Below are 21571 nucleotides of genomic sequence, written 5' to 3'. Positions count from 1 at the left end.
GACTTCAAATGAACGTGTGTGTTATTATTTATACTGTGAACAGAACACAACATTGGAGCAGAGTTTCTGCTTTTAAGGCATAAAGCTGATATTTAAAATGTCATGTTCCATCATCCAGACATGAGATTCAAGCATGTAAACATCTGCAGAGATCAGTGGTTCATTCAGTCGGAGCATCAGGCCTGTCATTCTGTTTGGCCCTGAACAGCAGCAGCAGCAGCAGCAGCAGCAGTGTGTGACTCTGGATAAATAAAGTTTAAAAATATTATTCATGATCTTTTTTAACATTAAGTGTTCTTCCAGTCCTCTGGTGTCCTGTCATGGAGCGCTAGCATTCATCTTCTCCTGACAGCTGTCCCAGAAGTTGAGCAGTCTGTTGTCCTTGTTGGCGCAGAAGTCGGTGAAGTCTCTAAGCAGGCGGTCGGCGAGCCTCTCATCACCCAGCACGCCAGTCCTCCATGCCTTGGTCAGCATGGTGTTGTAGGCCCAGTAGTAACCGACCCGCTCCTCGCCTCCAAACGGCCCCTGGCTGTTGGAGGTGGTGGAGTTTCTGCGTCTGCGCTGCTGCCCGCTCGAGTACTTCCTCTTGGAGTATGGCAGCTGCAGGAACACGGTGCCTGATGGAAGAGGAGACACTGAAGCTCGACAGCTTCCAGGAAACAGGAAGACAGTGTGTGTGTTTTTGTGTTGTGTTGTGACAAACCTGTGACGTGGATGTACTGGGGTTTGTTCTCAGAGGGGAAATTAAAAGCAGAAGCTGAAAATTTGTCGTGCACAAAGCCAAATCTGGTGGAAAGACACACATGTATCAGATAAAGGGTTGTATTCAAAGAAAATATCAGGACATAGAACTTCCTCATTCAACGCAAACATGAGTGGAAAATAGTTTTTTGTTTTCTCAGATTAAATTATTAAGTGATAAAATGTTACAAAACGTTATCTCTGCTGTCTCTATATCCTGGCTTGGACAGTTGTTCGCATCTCACAAGGGCTCTGTGCTGGGGCTTCTTCTTTTTCGTTATTTACACCACGTCTCTGGGTCCGATTATACGTTTGCTTGGCTTCTCCTATCATTGCTATGCAGATGACACACAACTCTATCTGTCATTTCCTCCTCATGACCCCTCGGCCTCTGCAAAGGTCTCTGAATGCCTCTCAGACATATCTATGTCCTTATACAGACATATGTTACCACCCACCAGCTGAGTTCCTCTAAAGAATGACGCCTGGCGCTGCCACACGTACGCTCAGAGCAATCCAAACTTTTCTTATCTGTTTTCCCTTTTTTGGAAGTCGCTTTGGACAAAAGTAATGTAAATGTTATTTCTGTGCTCAAAATGTCCCATCATGCCTCGATAGATTTGTGTAAATTAGAAAAACCACAGAACACCAACCTGTACAGTATGGCCTCCTGAAAGAGCTGCATCCTGTCCCAGTAAGTCTCTGGTTCAAAACCTGTTTGATGAATTTAGACAGACAGATGTAACTGAGCTACTGTACACATGAAGACATGAACACGTCAGTCAGGCGGCTTCTCTACCTTCAAACAGGTTGTCGCTGCCGTTCTTCAGCAGGCAGTGGATGTTGAGGGGGATGAAGAGCTGGGCTCTCAGTGGATCTCCGTACAGGTAAGATGTCAGTGCAAAAGGAACCTCCAGAACAGGGACCAACAGGAAGCCACACGAGGCTGCTTTCCTGTGCCAGCCCTGAACCTGACGGGTAACGACTGGTTAAACTGGCACTTCATTGTTCAACCTCTTCCTTTACATTTTACAAGTTCACGATCAGATTTTTAAATGTGCTTCTGTACCTCTACTGTACAAACTCCGTCAAGACAGCGGTAGGGTTAACATCTAATCAAAAATGCCAGCTGGAAACCTGCACTGTTCTCTGAAGCAGTCATTTGAGTTACTGATGACAGCATGAATTATTTTTTGTGGTCTGCTGTTTTGTGGTTGTTTTGTTGCATTGAACAACAGTCTCTAACCTCTTAGTTTTACCCGTCACAGAGCAGTGAGGCTGATGTACAGAGCTGAGCAGTGATTGGTGTGTTAAGGTGAGCCTTATATAACCAATTTTTTCAAATTTTAGGGAGATTAATGTGTAAAAGTTCCAATAAACGTTAAGAAATGTTAAGAACGATTTTTGTCCATCAGATAATAAATTGAAAAACATTTGGTGGTATGTAAACTTCTGTCAGTTCTTGTGTACGTATATTTACGTTTTATCTCTGCAGAATGTGTCCAATTTAGAAATATAGTAATATAATATAATTCAAGTGAAAAAAAATGAACCAAAGAAAAATGGAAGTTTTTGCAGTGCTCTTCTTGTAGTTCATTTTGCAGAGTTTAGGTTGTTTTGGTCATTTCAAATCTTTTGAAATTCAGCTTCTTCTTTTTTTTCTTCAACTTCTGAGAATCATTTTTCAGTGACATACAGAGTTTCTGTCACAAGCTGTTACACGCCTAAACAAGTTCCTTGTTTTACAAAGTGTCTTTGTTTCCTCTGTTGCAAACTAAAATATTGGGTGTGTGAAAAGATTCTGTTTATCATTAAGAGAGTTCAGCTATACCAGTGGAGCCAGTATAAGAGCATGTCAAATGATGGAGCGTAAAGACAATCTGTGTGACATTACTGTCCATCCAGTGATGGAGAAGTCAGTTTGAGTAGACAGTGTGTTTAGTGTTTTCAACAGAAGCAAACTGATTGTGTTCCCTTCCTCGTCACTTCCAGATGAGGTTTAGAAAACCAGTCTGACCAGTCCTGCAGCCTCCTCTGTGCTCTGTTACAGAGAAGCCACCAAAGCCTCAGATTTCAGCAATAAATATAAGTAGAATGCACCGTCTAATCATAACACACAGGAATCCTAGTAAAATGTTACTGTGGTCTAGTTACCATCTCAAACAGCACTGCGGCAGTGACGGCCATCCAGTGCAGCTTGATCTCAAAGGCGGCATTGAGGGAGAAGTTTCCGTGATAATAACAGCTGCACCACTCAGTCCGGTCACTGCGGTTGTTGACGTCCACATCCAGAGTGACTGTCTTCTGCTCCGGGACGGTAGCGGCTGGAGGAAGGAAGGAAGGAAGACGAGAGGCAAAGGAAGCAAAAGAAGAGGAGATAGGTGGCATGATGGGCAGGCGGGCAGACAGAGGAGTGGTGAGCGTGGACGGAGATGAAATGTTTGTGACTGAATGTTAGACACTGAAGAATGAACCTGTCACTAGAGATTTGTGGATCAGCACAGTGACCTCAACCTAAATACATTTATTTTGTATTTGTTTATGACTCTTTAATAACTACATTTAAAGGATCAGTAAAAAATTGTAAAAATGGTCTTTGCTGTGTCTCCTCCTCCTCCTGAGGATGAATTTTATTTCAGGTGAGGCAGTCCACCTCTCCATAAAACCCTGTATATATAACAACATCCACTGTCGCACGTGCTTTCTTATGGTGGGAACTGTTGGATTATATTATGAAGAGTACAGTCTAGACCTGCTCTGTATGGCAATATCAAGAGATCACTTTTGTTATGATTTGAGCTGTAGAAATAAAATTTATTGAATTCAATCTGGATATTTTGATAAACTGAATAAATTACAGACATTGTTAAACCAAAGTTCAAGAAGCAAAATGTCATGCACTCATATTATCACTTTTATCTCAACAGTGACAAATGTTACTAATATGTTGATTATAGATTTGAATTATAATAGACATATTAGTTATTTATTAATCTTATTCTGCTATGATCTATACATGTCTTGGTGTTTAATTTCTGTAAATCACTTTATGATTTGGTTTTGAGTCAGGTTATTTGTCAGTTTTCAGTTTTTTGAGCAGTGATGTCATTTGCTGTGAGAGTTACACATTGTCAGATGATGTTTAGACTTATCTGATGCCCGGATGGGAACATATATCAGCCTTAATGTCTGCGTTATCTCAGTTCAAAGAGAGGTTTCTTGGTATAATAATTAACAATTCTCACAGGAAACCAGTCTGAGAAAGCGAACTGAGAAAGCGTTCATCAGTTGTAGCTGTAAAGATTGAAGCATGTTCAAATGAAGCTGCGAGTGGTCGCAGGAAGCAGAAACACCGTCACAACACAGCGCAGCACGTTGTGACGGTGCTTTATTTTAAAAAAGCCAGCAGAGAGGCGACAGGTGAGGACATTGCACACCACAGCACTACTGAACCACAGCCACTAACATGCACTGGAACACCACACCAATTATCTACTGCTCCAGGATCAGCTACACACTAATCACACAGCATGCACTGATTGGACGGTGGAGGTGTAGAAATTTGATGGAATCAATCCGTGATGCAGATGCATCACACGGAGGGATGGAACTAGAGCTCATCGTGCACTACGCCCTGAAGAACACACCACCAGATGGATGCAGATCTACAGTCCACTGCGAGGACAGCCGAGTCCAGCACCTCTCTGTCACACAACAAACACATGATGACGATGGACGGTGATGAAGATGATGTCACATGATGATGTATGAATCTCACTGTGAGATGAAAATGATTCAATTATTGTTGTTGTTGAGGTTATGTACATATAGGGCTCATTATTTTTTGTTTATACAACTTTAATTGTTTAACTTTATTTTTATTTGATTTATTTATTTCAAATATTTACACTGGAAAACGGTTTCATAACATTTAGTGGTGGATGAATCAGGAAAAAGTTTAGGACAAAATATTCGAAACACTTCATGAACTCGTGTGTCACACGTCTATGAGTCCTCATTGCTGAGCTTACTCCACCTTCATGTTTGGGCTCCCTCTCTTTGTCATTTCATCAACTGCTAAAATCATAATCATATTTACTGGCTAATTTTGTCAAAGACAACCTTAATTTTATCTAATCAGTTTACTTAAAAAGGTCCGGTGTGTCAGATTTAGGAGGCTCTATTTACAGAATACAATCTTTGTAACGCACAATATGCGCACACTGCAGCTTCTCTTCCACCGAGTCTGTCATGTTGAAACACCATGTTCTTACAGTAGCACAGAATGGACAAACACTGACTCTAGTCAGACTGTAGTTTCTCCTCCATACTAGGATGAGGTTGGAGCAACAGTTGTAATGCACCAAACCACTAGATGTCACCAAACTGCACACACTGGGCCTTTAAGAACTTGGACAGCTAATGATGAAAAATCTTTTTAAGATCATTTAAAATCTACTGACTGAACCCAGTAATTTAATATTTGGACTACTAAACATCTGCACTCTCACTGTCCACCAGTTCAGATACAATAATTGATGGGGTGGTATTTTATGTTTAAAATGTGTACAAACTGAAAACAATGAGCCTCTGGTAGATGGTAGATGTGCATGAATGCTGTGTGGAATCTTGAGGGCTCACTTGAGGGTGCTCAGTACCTTCCTGATGTAATGCACACTGTACTGCCATAATGTACGCATTAATAATGAAATAATGAGCAGCAGTGAAGGAAACATGTTCTGTTTTTTGTTTTTTAGTTTCTCTGACTCTACCTGACCAAGAGCCCTCAAACAAATGTACCCTCTCTTTTCCTGTGTGACAGGTAGATACTGGACCGAGTCAGCTCTCTGAAGTAGACCTGATCTGCATCTTCAGACTGGAAGAGAGAGGAGGTTGTGGCTCCTCTGTGGTGTGAGCTGGGCTGGAAGGATCGGGCTGGGTGTACCTAGCAGTGCGGCGGCCTGGCTGCGTCCTCCAAAGCTGCGGCTGAAGGAGCTGTGCCTACTTGCGTAGGAGGCTGGCCGACTGGGCAGCCAAGGCAGGAGGAAGGCCGGGAGGTCACAGGGTCGCCGCTCCTCCAGCACGAAGGCCACCTCAAACCACTTCCTCTGGAACAGGGTGAAATCCTCCAGGGCTGCAGTAGACCAGCCTCCAGCTGCCATGGAAGGGGGCTGTGATGTGGAGCCTGCAGAGGACAAAGAAAGTCCCAGAAACATTGAAAGAGAAATCTGACATTATTTATTGATATACACATATGTGTGGAGACACTGTATAAGCATGTACAAAACAGATAGAAGCAGTGACCCCTTCTGGCCTCTGAGTGTATTTTAAATCCATTCACCGTCCTTCTCTCCGACTATCCTGTAGAAGTAGAATCCATAGACAAAGGTGCGCATGGCATCTCCAGAAGCGTGGGCCACCAAACCTTCATCCAGCATTTTCTGCACAAACCAAACAGACAGAAATCAGTGAGGGGCCGTCTCCCAGCACCTCTATGCTTGTTTCATCCAAACACAAACTAAAGCCGGATCATTTCTTGGCTAGGAGCAGTGACTTCCTGCGGTCGCTGGTTATTAAACTCGACTAGACTCTTACCTGCATGATATCCACAGCCATACCCTGTGTGGCCACACCCTCAGCATTGTTGACCAGCCAATGAACGACCTCCGCACTGATGAAGCAGTTGAGCGGTAGACCTTTCTGCTCTGGGAGCAGCTGTACGCCTGTCCTGCAACACCAGAGAGCACAGACACAACGCTGACAGAAAAGCCTGTTCTCTACTCAGGATCAACACAAGAAAGATATAATCTGATATGGACAAACCCAAGAGCCTGTTTTACATGTACATTATATTTTCAAATGTTTTCAATCATTAAAATGAGAAAATTCTGAAACGATTGTGTCTGACCCATCGTAACTGACTGCTAACATCACAAACCACCAAAACACACATGAGCATATCTTACGTGGGATGTTTGATGGCCTCCAGGATCTCCATAAGTGTCGACGAAGAAGACAGAGACAGAGCTCCTGCTGCAGACTGCCCACTGTGAACAGATCACAGATCAGTGCTGAACCACAGCTGACTGTTCAGGTAGATTATCATGACTTTATTATCAAGTTATCAGTGATTCTCACTGAGGATTACAAATGATAACATCTAAGATAGTATTCACCTATTCATGTTTTAAGTATCAACTACTGTGATGTTTTCAGAATCATTTTCATGTGATGTGACGTGTGTTGGATCATCAAGCAGTACATAAAGTAAAGGTGTACCTGGTGTCTGTGGTGCTGCTGCTGGCTGCCGTCTCTCCTGCAGGCTGTGCTGCTGCTCCGGCTGTCACTGCTGGCTGGACTCCTTTATCTGCAGCCTCGCTGGCTTCAGCCGGCAGCTGCACAGTTAAAGTAGTTCACTAAAGGAGCTGTTTGACTCGGTATGTTGGAAGGGTTTCCACAGGTTACCAAAAGATACAGGCTTTCTCACTTACATCCAGCGTTGTGCAGCCATGCAGATGGTTTTATTTGGTAGACAGTGGAGGTGAGTGGACTTTTGTTTGTGCCACTCACAGCACTGAAACATGACATGTAAGTTCACAGTGTATCCTGTGCTTGATCAGAGTAAAGGAGAGTGATTTTTAATTACTGTGAGCACCACAAACAAATCCCCCACATTACAACCAAAAAAAACATCTGTGTGGACAGGCAGCACTGGAGGGAAGTGAGAAAGACCTGATAGCATCCGGTCCAGGTGTCATGCATGGAAACAGGAGTGAGTCCAGGTGTGATGCGTGACAGTACATGTTAGTTACACCAGGATCACACTTCATGTTACTCTAGAATTTTAGAGCATTGATATTCAGATGTGGGCCGCTCACTCTAACGGACAGACGTGTTTATTCTGGAACTTTGGATGGTTGGAGCCATATTCAGGATATAATATGGAGCATAAGAAACCTCATATCCTGTAAACAGTTTGATTCCTCTACATCTCTGACGGTCTCTATCATCTCTAGCTCTCATCACTTTTACTTATGGACATCCTGTCCATGTTACATCAACTAATACTTATTAACACTTTGACTACAATACGCATGCAAGTGTCTTATAGTATTCTGTAAAATATTAACTGGTATTTAGATTTGTGCAGTTCATGATTATATCATTATATATTTTGTGTTTTGTTGAACTACCTACTCTATGACTCGGCTTGAAGGCGCACTAACCCATCTGTCCCAGTTAGGAGTGTCATTCTGGTTGTGATTTCATCCATAATGTTCCATGGAAAGTAATAAACAACCTGGTTATTCATGCAGCTAACTGCAGTTTCATTAATGTTATTATGACACTGACACTGGAAGCTCCTCTCAGGGTCAGTGAGATTAATAAAAGAAATGCAGCACTAGATCAGACTTACTGGAATTAAATCAGTGTTTATCATGAATGACTAAATATTGACTGGTATTAAAGAAGCCTACTCTATCCTACTGGCTAAACTAAGACTGATAGAGATAATTCAATTAAAATCTTTTCTGCAAATACAGACCTGAAACTCACTGAAACCTTTCATGACGTTAACATTTTTGTCAAACCACAGAGCTTTAGAGAAGTTTTATGTCTAAATGTTTCAGCTGTGTGGATCTGCTAACAGCTCGAACATCACATAGTTACTCTGGGTAAAGTGTGATCCCGGTGTGAGAGCTGACAGTGTCGCTACCTACCAGCAGACACTACAGGACTGGAAACAAAGTCCAAACAAAGTGAGAAGTGGAATCTGACGGGGACACTGCAAGTCAAACATCATGTGACTCCAACACAGAGTCTTTCTGCACACCATGCCCATGCAGCAATGCAGAGTGAGTTAGAGGAACTACAGCACATGGATACACACACACACACACACACAGAGAAAAACACAAAAACACAGAGCTTCAGCAATGCCCGGGGACCTCGTTACTGACCTGAGAGTGATAGATGTAGGAGGAGCGAGGGCTACGTATAAAATCCAAAATAAAGGCAGCGTCCTGTCAGCATACAGGAAGAACATAACCCAGGATCAAACACCCAAAGCTCAGCAACAGGAACAGAACGGAGGCATGGAGAAAAAAACGCAGATGGAAGGAGAGAAACGAGAGCAAAAGCCCCACACCAAAGCACCAGCGAAGAACCATTTGAACCAACGTTTAGAGCTGAGAAAATACATCAAGATGTGTCTGCAAAAGCTAAACGCCTGAAGCAAAATAACTTATTCTGACAGATACTCACCTTGCGGGGACTGTCTACATATGTAGGAGCTGTTGCAACAGTTGAGACGTCAGTGACGGCTGCTGAGGGCTTCGCCTGCTGCTGCTCGTCCAGAGTCCTGAGAGGAAGCAGAGAGACTACAGTTAAAACTGAGACTCATGGCTCCAACTCAAACAACATGTTAGCCTGCAGTCCAGAGGAGAGACTCACTTCTGGTTCTGCTCCATCTCCAGTAACGCTGATAGAGCTGATGTGCCTTTTTTGCCTTGTGGGGGCGCCACAGGCTCGGTAGGATATGGAGGGAGAGGACTGGTAACCTGCAGTCCTTTCAGTGGTGTGCCCTTCTGCTGGGTGAGAAAAACTCAATCACCAACTTTAAGAGTAAAGTAAAATATTACAATAAGCACTGCCTGAACTGAATAAAGTGGTAAAATGTGAGGATGTAAAACAAAGAGAGTCTCACTCTGATGATCCTGTCTGAGCGATGGCGGCGCCGAATGCGGTTGAGGCCCTCCAAGAAGCGGATGAAGCCATCCAGCAGGACCCAGTCCCCACTGCCACACATGCCAGCGCCTGCTCCCTCCCCGTAAACATCCCAGTGCCCCTCCCCGTCCGCCACACGCCGAGCTCCTCCAGCTGGCAGCAGAAGGAAGCGAGTCCTCCAGAACTTCAGAGAGTCGATCAAACTGTGGAGGCAGAAGGAAGAAGAGCGGGATAATGATAATGATACTGACTGAATGAGTAAAAACATCTGAGCAGTAATGTGAATTACATGATGTTCATGTGTGTGAGTATGTGGGTATACCTGAAGTCCTCAGAGCCAGCAGAGCAGATGTACTGGTCCAGGTAGTTCCACTTATATTCCTCCAGCCTCTCATGGCCAAACTCCACCCAGCAGGACACAAACTGAGCATCAGAATGTGGAGGACAAAGGCTGTAGCTGTACTGGATCTGAGCCGACTCATACGGGTACCTGAATACACAGAGGAGAGAGATGGAGGACACTGCACTCAGGACACAACTGACAGCCACGCTTTTATCTCTGACTTCTAATGAGATACTTTCACACATTTGGGAGATTCAAAGTGGCAAAAACAAAAATAAATATTTCTTCTGTCATTATTGCTACCATGTCTCGATTACAGTTTATAGTTAGTTTATGATTTTCTGCCGCTGTGCATCTGTGTCTCTCTATCACAGGTTCCTCTGCTACTGTAATCATTTCATCAGTCATTGTGATTCATTGTCATTTTATCAGTCATTGTAATTGTACAATATGTCTCTGTTGATTTGTTCTGTACATGTGACATCTATTGCACGTCTGTCCGTCCTGGGAGAGGGATCCCTCCTCTGTGGCTCTTCCTGAGGTTTCTTCCACCTTTTCTCCCTGTTAAAGGTTTTTTGTGGGCAAGTTTTTCCTCACTGGAACCGAGGGTCTAAGGACAGAGGGTGTCACTCCCTGTACAGATTATAAAGCCCTCTGAGGCAAATGTACTTTGTGATTTTAAAATCTGATTTGATTTGATTTGAAAAATGTTGCATTAGTGTGTTAGAGGTTGCCAATCGCTCTCACTTGGGCAGGTAGCGAGTAACAGTGATCATTGAAGCTTTGAGGCAAACTTTATGGAAGGTCCGTCCCATGCTGAGCCAGTAAACAGTCTCCTCCTCTTCAGCTCGACGCAGAGACACCAGACCTGAAAACAGAAAAAGAAAGAGGACACATAGAGACACCACTAATGTTTTCTACCAACATTTCCTTTAAAAGCTCTCAATTTGCAAACTCTCTGTGAGCTATTACATATATAAGTTGTTTTTATAATCTAGTTAGTGTAGGTCAAACAGCTGTCATACACTGAATATCCAAGCTAGTTTTACTCAACACAATTAATATGACGCATTGATTTACCTCTGGAGTAAAGAGGGCTGCTGCCCAGCGGTGTGGCCACAGAGGGCTGTGGTTTCCTGTTATTGGTCTGAACGATGATCTGGTACCCCTGCATCAACCTCTGACAGATAAACTCCTCAAACACCTGAGACGCACTCATCACAGGTGCTTCATCCTCCCGCCTGAGAAAAGAAACAGAAGCGTGAAAACAGATGAACAACCAGTCGGAGCCTTAGATTTACTTCATGATGATCAGGTAACTTGTATTCAGAGGAGTTAGTCATATACAGACATCATTCTGTGTGATTCTGCCCTTACACAACCCCCAATTCCAAAAAAGCTGTGATGCTGTAGAAAATGTAATTAAAAACAGAATGAATCATTTTTAGAATAAGTGTATATTTACAAAAAACAATTAAGTTTATCAGTCTGAACATTAATATAGGTGGAAAAGAATCATTGCATTATTTTTTACATGTAACACAGTGCCCCAATGTTTGGAAAAGAGGTTGTAGGAAGTTGGAGGAGTCTTGAATGATCTCCTTGCAGTCGTACGCCTCAAGTGAAGCTGCAGTTTACATCCACGGCTGTCCAGTCATGAGGAGATTCAGACTAAATTTACTTGACTTTGTTAATCATTGCTGCTCTTGTTCTGTGCGAGTCAGATTCCTTCCATACATGGTAAAATACAAGCTTGTTGCCATGACGATAGATAATTCTTCGAATAAGGATGCTGCTGCAAAGAAATGACACATTTTAAATGCTTCACAGACATCTTCAAGCCGGCAGCACTGAAGGTTCAGTCAGCACAGCTTTAAGGTGGACACCCGAGATCAGTGTTTCCAACTAAATGGAATTGCTGCAAATAAATATATAGAAATATTATTTCTTTGTATGAGTGAATGTAAAGGTGCTCATTTCAGCCCTAAGTAGTGCCTACACCTTTCTATACAGGCTGCGTAAGGCCAAAACAAACAGCCGCAAGGTGATGGAGTAGATTACATGAAGCCTAGGAGGCAAAACCCAGGGCAAAATATGTCCTCAAGACACCACTGCTGCTCCTTAGACATGTTGCTGTGTGAACAGACAATATTAAGGGTAACTCTGGTAAGTGCATCAACATTTTGATCAATTTCTTTCCCGTCCTGTGTGAATTAATGACTAGCTGCCAGTTGCAGGCACACAGTGATTGGATATAGACAGTTTTTCTCTAAAGACAGGATGTTCTCTACCTCTCCAGGTCGCTGTGTGGCAGCAGGTCGTAGCAGCCTTCGGTGTAGTCGTTCTGCAGTGTCTGCCGGTCGGGGAAGTAGTCGGTGGTGAGGGGCAGACAAGCCGGGGTGGTCAAAGACTTCCAGTCCACCCCCACTGTGCAGCAAAAGCTGGGCACTGTCGGGGGCGCAGACAGCAGCAGGGCTTCAGGAGCACACACACGCGCGCGCACACACACACATACAAAATCCCCACAGCAAAGACAAATGCATGTACCCAGAGTGGAGTGGTACATGTGTGTGGGGAGAGGGTGGGGATGGATACAGAAAGAAAGGTGAAGCACAGTGGGGTGATGAGAAAAGAAAGAGAGGATGGGGAGAGAGGGAGAGGGTGGAGATGGAGATACAAACGAAGAAGAAGAGGAAGAAGAGAGGGGAAGAAAAAACAAGGAGAGTGTTATTTTTACTGGCCTCGTCGCCCCTGCTGGTGATTCCTGAGGGGCTTGTAGGTTGTGGTCAGTGATCAAACATGCAGATCGTGGCCCTGTGACAGTCAGTCTGTGATCGGCATCACTCACAAGCAAGTGAAAAATGTGTCCTTAGCTCAGCAGAGGTGTGAACTGTGAAGTGACTGAGTGGACTGAAGCAGAGAAATCACATCATGCACACACACACGGGTGGCGAGCAAACTCTCTATTACTAAATATTTTGTGCAAGACAGTTTTTTTGAAAGAAGCACCAATTTACAATCACTCAAGAGAAATATACACCGCCATGCAGGAACGAGATGTACACACAAGGCTCAGTGAAGGCAAACAGGTCATGAAATTATGGGAGGCTAATTAATTAGAGGACTTTAAGATCTTATAATGTTTTATCATGAGAATTAAGATCGACAGGAGGCCCAGAGAAAGAGACAGAAAAGAGTCAGAGAGAGAACGTGAGGATGGAGAGGGAGGAGGAGGAGAGGGTAACCCCAAACCACATGACCTGTAAGAGTCGTTTCTACCTGCGACCCCTGGAGACAGACGCCCAGTGGAAGAACCCTGCCTGCCAAAGCTGAATAAACCCTCACAGGTTAAAGCTGCCCCTCAAGGTTTACCGCCATAATCAGTTTGGAGATTGAAAATTTCAACCTGATCTTGAAAATTCAACCTGTTGATCCTACATGGCAATGTTTGCGTGCTTTTGTTTGTGGAAGGGCGAGATGGACTCACTTGGATCGGCACCATTGACGGAGAAGTCTTCAAATGAGGAGCCGCGGTTCGCTAGAGTTCCTGTGAAAACAAAGAAATGTGTCCGTTTTCTTAATCAGTCTCTGCAATGTCAAAAATACAAAAACAACTGCCAATTTTCCCAGAAATTAAGGTAATGTGTTAAAATGTCTTGTCCAACCGGCGGTCCTAAATCCAGATAATAAATACTGAAGAAAGGAAACAAGTCCTCATATCTGATCTGAGGCACATTTTCTGCATTTTTGCTGCTACTGAAATGAATTATGTCTTCAACTGTCAAAATAGTTACAAATGTATTTTTTTCTATCAACTAATTGGTTAATCATTGCAGCAAAAAAGTTACTTAATTAATTAATACTTTTCTTCATCTGTATATCTAAGGTGATCGGTGAATACCGTACCAACAAAATGAGGCATCTTTTTTTTTGGCATAATTAGAATTTATAATTTATGATAAAATTATGACTGCAGCTTTTCTTTCTGTGGTCAACAGCAACACACAGTATTCAGCACCATGTGACTATCAACCTGTTTGCATTTTATCACCCAGTAAGACTCAGCAAGAAAAAATGCTCACCATTTACAAAAACTGCATTATTAAATCGCTCTGTTCAATATGCAGTTATTCCAGTGCTAACACTGAAAATCAGCCTCAGCATCAATATTTTTATTTTAGTTAGTTTGAAAATCAATTCTTAAAACAGATTTCTTGGTTTTTGGCTTAAAGCACTCACACGTAGGGGAAATGTGTGACTGTGGACGGACAAGTCGTGTCAAGCTTTTAAAAAGTTTGGGAACCGCTGGGTGAGGTCAGATATTCTCTGTGTGGATCTCCATCAAACCATATCAAGGAACAGTTTGTTTCAACCTCATTTGTACTGGAATAATCCTTAAAGCGGGCAGTGACGTATGCTGCTTTCTGCAGCTACTATATATAAATCAAAAGTTACAAAACAAGAGAACAAGAGAAAATAGTTCATTTGTTGTGGATGATTCTCAGCAGCGGATTAATACATGTTTGTTGCTCTAGTGAGTATTTGGGGCAGCTGGAGATTGTATATAGGGAAAGAAACCACAGCGTGTGTTTTTGACAACAGTGGACAGAAGAATATGACAAAAAGTATGTATGACCACTGTTGTTGCTCCCTGGACTTCCAGTCAACTCTTCCATCCCTCCACCGATGTAAAGACCATTCTCTCCGGCTTGCCTTGAGGCTGTTCTCCTTCGATAAAAAGACAAATAACAAACATTCACATCACTGTCTGTGCTTCAAGCCAACATTCTGCACAAAGGAAAATCTTGTTCTTTGGGATAAACGTGTCGAACCTTCCAGTGGCCTCGTGATAGGCCAACTCCAGCAGCTCAGCTGAGGTGTGAGCAGGATCTCTGTGCTGGCTGCCCTGCAGTTCAGCCATGTTCTGTCTGGTCTGGTGATGGATCTGGATTGCCTCTCCTGAAGGACCTGAAGAACAACAGTGGCACATACAGTCAGTATACAGGAGGGATGACCACAGCAGGCAAAACACATTTCTACCTACATGGTCATCAAATTTCACAAGACTGCATCCCCTCACCAACAGGGAAGGTGTGCATCCAGCGCCGCCGGTTGGAGGTGAGCTTCATGGGCATCCTGGATGGGGTGAAGGGGTTTATGAGCGCTCTCTGAGGGGTATAACCTCCTGGACGGATGTGCAGGGTGGACTCAGCACTTCCCACAGTGAACCTTCCCGGGGCACTTGAGTCCCTCTGAGAGTCCATCATCTTCTCCAACAACTCTGAACCACAGAATAACAAACCAAGAATGGAGCACGCTTTGTCGCATCTGTTGTATCATCTCTTAAGATCTTGGAGGAGTTACCTCTGGTGCTGGTGTATCCCAGTGAGCTGCTGACTTCATACTGAACGGGAGGCATGCGGGGTATAAGCAGCATGTTGGACACAGGGCCCAGACTATCATCAGAGGCCAGGCTACGCTGCTCATCAGGACCTCCAGAGCGAACAGGAGGAGACGCGCCTATGCCAGCGCTGATGTCTACAGAGCCCCAGCTCTTCCTCCCACTCGTCTCTTTGTCTCGACCCATCCTGAAAGACACACAGACTGTTCAACAGGCCAGAACATCCAGGGTTCACCAGGAAGAAGAAGTTTAGTTTCGTGTTGTGCAATGAGTCAGATACCTGAAGTTGGTGCTCCTCTGAATTCGTGAAGGACCAGGTAGTCTGAACACCTGAGCATCATACGCATCATAGTCCACCTGTATAGGCAGGCTGTTTTCAGAGTCCCTTGGAGAGCAGAGAGCTGGGCAAGGTTGTGAAGAGGAGCATTAGAGTACCAGAGAGATAAATGATCTACTTCATGCTTCAAGAAATTAACAGGACTAAGTGTCTACAGACATGCTAGCAGCTCTGTGAGGCTGAATGGTGGTGCTTTGAGCTGACTTCACCATGCTAACCACATCCATGATGCTAACATGCTTCTGCTAAGCAGGTGAAATCATGGAAACCATGATCCCCATCCTTGTCTGTAAGTCTTAGCAAGCGAACATTTGCTAGATCACCATAGATCAGCATAGATCAGCATAGATCATCCTCAGGGGAACATGAATGTTGGAACCAAATGTCATGGTAATCCATTCAACATTTGTTGAAATATTTCACTCAAAACCACAAATGTCAACCTTGTGGTGGCACTAGAGGGAAGGTCAGGGGATCACAAGAGTCAGTAGGATCCATCCTATGGCAACCATGCATAACTGTACAACATTAAAGTAAATTACAGTCCAGTCCAGTAGTGAGATATTTCAGTCTGGACCAAAGTGGTGAAATGACCAACTGCCAGACTGACATTGAGATCCTAAGCACAAAACACTAAAAATGAAATCATTTGCTAAGTCGTGTATGAAGGAATTGCAGAAGTCAGAGAGAAAAAGAGGAACAGCTTACTGTGGTCCTTGTTGCTTTTGAATTTCTCAGCATGAAGCTACAAAAAATAAAATGTTAAAATAAAAAATAAATAAAAACAAACTTCAATTCAACACTTTTAAAGTCAAACAGTGCTGTGATAATTGTGGATGTACCTTGTGGCCTGCCAGTTTGATTCGAGGGGTGAAGGAGCTACAAGAGTTCTGACTTTTGGATGTGTAGAAGCTGCAGGTGTGAAAGAAACAGATCCAAGAGAGAAACAGATCAATCAATCACACCATTGCATATTAACTGAATTCATCTTTATTCTCATCATTCATGTCGTCTTGCCTGTGGTTGATCCAGTGAGGAAGGTTGTAGTCGTCTCCCACACGAGAATCTCCAGGTGTCGTCTTGTTGTGTAGCTACACAGAGAAATGACCATCAGTAACCAACAGGTACAGTATATAACCCAGTGCACCTACAGAGACTGACACCATTTTATGTTACCTTAAATAATGGTACAGCGTGTAGCGGCTGCTCTCCCATACACACCAAGTCTACCCCAATACCTGAAGAGGGAAAAGTGTGTGTCACCAACATTATTACCTTCATGCAATGAACCTTTAATTCTCTGTTAATATTTAGATGTATTCAGTTTGTGTACGTAGTGTCACACTCACCGTTGTCGATCATACGCTGTTTGGTGAGGATCATAAGCAAGCGGTCGACTTCAAACACTCCCACCCCGGGTGTGATGACCACTGACATCTGACCAGTGCGGTCAAAGTTGCGGTTGATGTAGTGCTTGTCAAAGACTGTGGGAGACATGGAGACTGTCAGCTTTTCTTCTTATCTTTTCTAGTTAGCAACCAGTAAGAGACACTCACTTAGCTGTTATGGACATTAAAAGACAGGTTCACTAAGATGACCTCTGTGTATATAGTGTCTTTTCTTTCAAACGTCTTTGTATTGATTGGCAGTAATGAATAAACAGTAATTGTACAGGGAAAGAGATTTTTGTTTTTCTGAATTACATTCAACATCTGTGTCGCGATACAATCACCTGCCAGTCTTACAAATGGTGGTTATATAAAATGTGTTACTTGTTGAGTTTATAAAAATAGTATCTTTGTATGTATGCTCAGTGTTGCACAATGCATACTACACTCTCCTTCTTTTTCTGCGTGTCGTTCTACCCTGGTGTTTATCCACTTACCATTAAAGGAAAGGTTAATGGCCTCCAGGTAGTTTCCCTGAGCAGCAGTTGAGTTATAACCAACAGGAAAAGAACCTGCATAAAATCAAATTAAAAAAAGTTTTTCATTATAAAAGACTCTACAGATCAGACAAACACTCCACTCATTAGCTACCTGCTTCTTTCAGCCGCACCAGCACAGGATACTGAATGAAGAGCTTCTTGATGGTGACCAGTAAAGATGTCCACTCATCCCGTCTCTCGTTCTGAGCCACGACCCTGATCACAAAACAGTTAGAGTTCTGCCATGCAGTCTGTGATTCAGATGATCTTAAAGTCAAGTAGATAATCAAAGTTATGTAACTACATCACCTGTAAAAGTCTTCATAAAAACGTCCTTCATGATCCTGTCTGATGGACGCTCTCAGAGTCTCAGGAAATTCCTCTGAGGGAAATGACAACTGGATTAATGATGAATTCAGTTTTATTTATATAACATCAAATCATAACAGAAGTTATCTCATGACACTTTACATATAAAGCAGTCCTCCTTATAGAGACTCAACAATTCACACCATGAGCAAGCACCTGGCGACAGTGGCAAGGAGAAACTTACTTTAAGAGACAGAAACCTCGAGCAGAACCCGGATCATGGTTGTTGAAATGTATTCATATGCATCATCAGTGTGATAATAAAGGAAAAAGACTCACCAATAGTTTTGGCACTGTAGAATGTACGTGAGAAAAGTACAACCGTCACCTCGTGACTGCAGTTCTTCTCCTGTTTTAATGTGAAAACATTGAAACATTGTTTTTGTTCACATCAGTAACAGTTACAAAACAAGCAGACAAAAAAAAGGAAAACCTCACAAACCTTCCACTTGGCAAAAAGGTCAGACAGGAAGCCGTTTACAGCCTTCTCAAAGTAGAGATCACCTGAGAGCAAAACATTCAGATCACACACTCTCCTCCAGAGCCACATATCAACATGAGAACAGATCAGAGACGTCCAACTGACCATAGATATCAAAGTCCCACATCTCACAGCTCATCTGGATAAAGATGTACACCATTGCAGATGTGGATCGGAACACCACCTGTGTCATAAGCCATAGAATTAAAAAATGAGTGTGTATCCATGTTGCTGATCCAGACCACTATCTGCTTTCAGTAGTGCTCTTACCCTGGTGTCTTCGCTGATGTACCCACAGGTCACTTTCTCTCCCTTCACCCACAGTTCACTGGCCTGCGCTCTGAGAGTGATAAACATCATAAACATTCATAAAATGACAGCCTACAGTCATTATCGTGTTGATTTATTCTACATCCAAGTCACTCGAAATGCATTTATGCAAATGAGCACAGAGAACAAATGTATGCTTAGTACCTGATTCCCGCAAACTCCACTTTCTGCGTCACGTAAGCGCATGTGCTCACCTGGAATAAAGATTATAACAGTTAAATGCTCACATAAATGCTCTATCACATGTTAGACTCACACACGTGAACTGTCACATTCCCCACCAGACTCTTCTTCAGCCTCCACATGTCTCCTCTGCCGATGTACTGATCTTTGAACGTCAGCTCCACCAGGTCCAGCGTGACATCCTGCAAGGAGAAAAAAAAACAAAAAAACTGAGAGACTCTGTTCAGCTGACAAACAGCAGAGACGTGAGGGGGTCGCAGTGAACGTACCTTTGGGTCAACGATGTTAACAATGACATCCTGGTACGCTCGCAGTTTGAAGGCTTGAGCTACAGCCTGGTCCACACTGATTGTCTCTAAACAGCAACAAGATCCATCATCAGTGGTGAACAGGGAAGACATTTACAATCAATGCATGTTTGTCCATTTACACTATGTCACAGGTATATAGACAAACAATGGAAACACTACAATTAACAACATTCAAAGACACTAACCGACTACAGCCTGAAAGCCATAGAATATTATTGTTATTAGCATTATTATCCTGTTGTCTACTGTTGCAGCATCAACACTTTGTTGGGACACCGAGATTATTCATTTGATCCAGTATGAATTCCTGAAATCTAGGAAAACATGCTGCTTCGTACTGGGGAATAAAAATCGAGTACTCGATTTGGACATCTGTTTCTGTTCATCATATTAATAGTGTTCTGATCCTATAGAACAAAAATGTATAGATCTGAACAGTCGAAGACGTCACATTACTTGATCTCTGAGTTCAAACTGCACTAGTTTTCCGTTTTTTTGCATAAATGCGAAAGCAGAGATGTTCAAACAGAAATCAACTTAACTGAATATACAAGTAAAAGTTAAGTAAACAAACTTCAGCTCTTAACCGGCCAAATTAATCAAAGTATTGCAACTTGTCTGTGGATGTGACTTTTCAAATAATCTCTACATCCTGTGAAGTGCAGAAAGTTCATTTTCACTTTTATTTCAGACATTACATTTTTTTGTTGTGAGTACTTGATAATAATCAACAGGAGTTCTCCATTACGGATTCATTTACCTTTCTGGAGATCTTCTTTTAGGCTTTTGACTTGCAGCAGGAGAGGACTGTGAGGTGCAAACAGAAATACATCAGTAAAAGATTGTGAATACATCCGACACTGTGATCTTCATGTTGTGAGAGCTCACCTGTATTCATCTGTGGGGTGTGCGATCTCGATTATATCCCTCAGACTGACTTGAGGGAAAACCTTTGGGTTGACGACTAACTCGTCATCTGTTTGGGAGGAAAAGTTCATTTGAAAAACAATCAAACAGAAATCAAATGAAAAAAGTTAAGTTTATTATAAGTTTATATAAGTTTACAAGTCTTACCACTTCCACCAAACCCTTTCTTGTGCAGCACAAGTTTATAAGACTTATTGGTCTTCATGATAAAACCAGCTGAGGAATAAAATCATAAGTTAATTTATAGCTCCTCAAACAAACTAATACATAAGCATTGGAAGAGAAATATATCCCAAACTAATTTCTATATATAGCACTGTAACTCTGAAAGCACTGAGTGAGGCAAACAGATGAGAAAGTTGTCTTGTTGCGTTTTGCTCTAATGTTACCAGCGCTGTCACACACACACACACACACACACACACACACACACACACACACACACACACACAGACTGTGTGTTTATTACGGTAACTGACTTTAAGCACTGAATAAACAGTGCGGTGACAGGAAGCACGGTGTGAACAGGGCAGTACCTGAGCGCTCACTCCTCCACAGCTCTAACTCCTAGCAGTAAACAGCACCGGGATGTTGACACATGCTAACCTGGCGTGTGGCTAACTTGCTACAACTTAAGTCCACGGCTAGTTAACTGAGTTAACTAACACCAGCACCAACCCTACAACTACTACTTGCAATGGAAATATATACACATAGTTGAAATAAGGCAGAAGCACCGTGTTAAAGGTGGACATGGAGAGCGGTTTGCTAAGCTATCTGGCTCGCTCTGGCTGTACTTCCTCCAAAACATGGAAACGTGTGATGTGATTGGTTCACGGAGCTCAGAGAGTATCAGTGAAGCAAGAGGACTCACTCCGAAAATGTCTATCTTTGCTCCTGTTAGAGGATTAAAGCGCATGTTGTTGTTTGTGTGTATAACCCTGCATACCTACAAATTCAACACCATGGTCATATTTAATGCAAATTTCTATTTCATTAATGTTCATTTAGACATCTGGACCACCACATCACGTAAAGGAAAACTTTTGTGTTTTTAAATACATTACAAAGTCATTCATACCCATACCTCATAATGTTGAATATCATGACAGGACCGTTAAAACAGATGATAAACTGCTTTATTAAAATACAATAAAACAATAAAAAAAATTGACAACAATACTGGTCTCATAAATGCACATCTGCAGCCATCCTTGGATATGACTATATGAATGAAGACTTTAAGAAATATTATTATAATGTTATGACTGTTATTTCTGTTGAGTTAATAGTTATTTCCACTTGTATTACTTTAAAGTAAACATACACTGTTTTCCTTGCTCCAAAATTCCAGCTATGAACTTTAATTAAACATTTATCTCTATACAACCCACAATGATGGGTGAGACATATTCCATATCAATACTGTGTAATAAAGCAAAACACTATGACAGGAGCTAAACAAATCGTCCATACAAAGTGGGGGGCAATGTT

General features: G+C 42.5%; 1 protein-coding gene across 9 annotated transcripts; it reads right to left on the bottom strand.

Annotated features, from left to right (window-relative positions):
- Positions 1 to 9: 9 nt before the first annotated feature.
- Positions 10 to 20899, bottom strand: depdc5 (DEP domain containing 5, GATOR1 subcomplex subunit). Of its 9 annotated transcripts, none has more exons than XM_019266754.2 (43): positions 20614 to 20898; positions 20225 to 20293; positions 20039 to 20126; positions 19911 to 19957; positions 19109 to 19194; positions 18938 to 19021; positions 18801 to 18850; positions 18597 to 18666; positions 18432 to 18510; positions 18288 to 18349; positions 18125 to 18194; positions 17786 to 17858; positions 17589 to 17692; positions 17435 to 17509; positions 16899 to 17033; positions 16726 to 16787; positions 16567 to 16640; positions 16392 to 16461; positions 16258 to 16294; positions 15493 to 15613; positions 15176 to 15399; positions 14892 to 15092; positions 14644 to 14779; positions 14448 to 14539; positions 13299 to 13358; positions 12103 to 12259; positions 10892 to 11052; positions 10559 to 10679; positions 9791 to 9958; positions 9449 to 9671; positions 9196 to 9332; positions 9007 to 9103; positions 8703 to 8765; positions 7021 to 7136; positions 6708 to 6788; positions 6337 to 6469; positions 6083 to 6182; positions 5687 to 5926; positions 2896 to 3065; positions 1541 to 1712; positions 1395 to 1455; positions 704 to 786; positions 10 to 617 (listed from the first exon to the last, which is right to left on the bottom strand). In XM_019266754.2, exons 2-43 carry the CDS (start codon positions 20280 to 20282, stop codon positions 319 to 321), a joined length of 4740 nt encoding a protein of 1579 aa, XP_019122299.1. In that variant the 5' UTR covers positions 20283 to 20293; positions 20614 to 20898; the 3' UTR covers positions 10 to 318. The 9 variants fall into 9 exon arrangements, 8 of the variants coding, with proteins under 8 accessions (XP_019122299.1, XP_019122298.1, XP_019122300.1 ...); XM_019266753.2 differs by having other exon boundaries at positions 12103 to 12286; positions 14451 to 14539; XM_019266755.2 differs by having other exon boundaries at positions 14451 to 14539.
- Positions 20900 to 21571: the final 672 nt, after the last annotated feature.

Source organism: Larimichthys crocea, chromosome X, assembly GCF_000972845.2.
Source record: "Larimichthys crocea isolate SSNF chromosome X, L_crocea_2.0, whole genome shotgun sequence".
Classification (NCBI taxonomy): Eukaryota; Metazoa; Chordata; class Actinopteri; family Sciaenidae; genus Larimichthys; species Larimichthys crocea.
The sequence above is the reverse complement of the archived record's forward strand: the minus strand, read 5'-3'. Positions and strand labels throughout refer to the sequence as shown.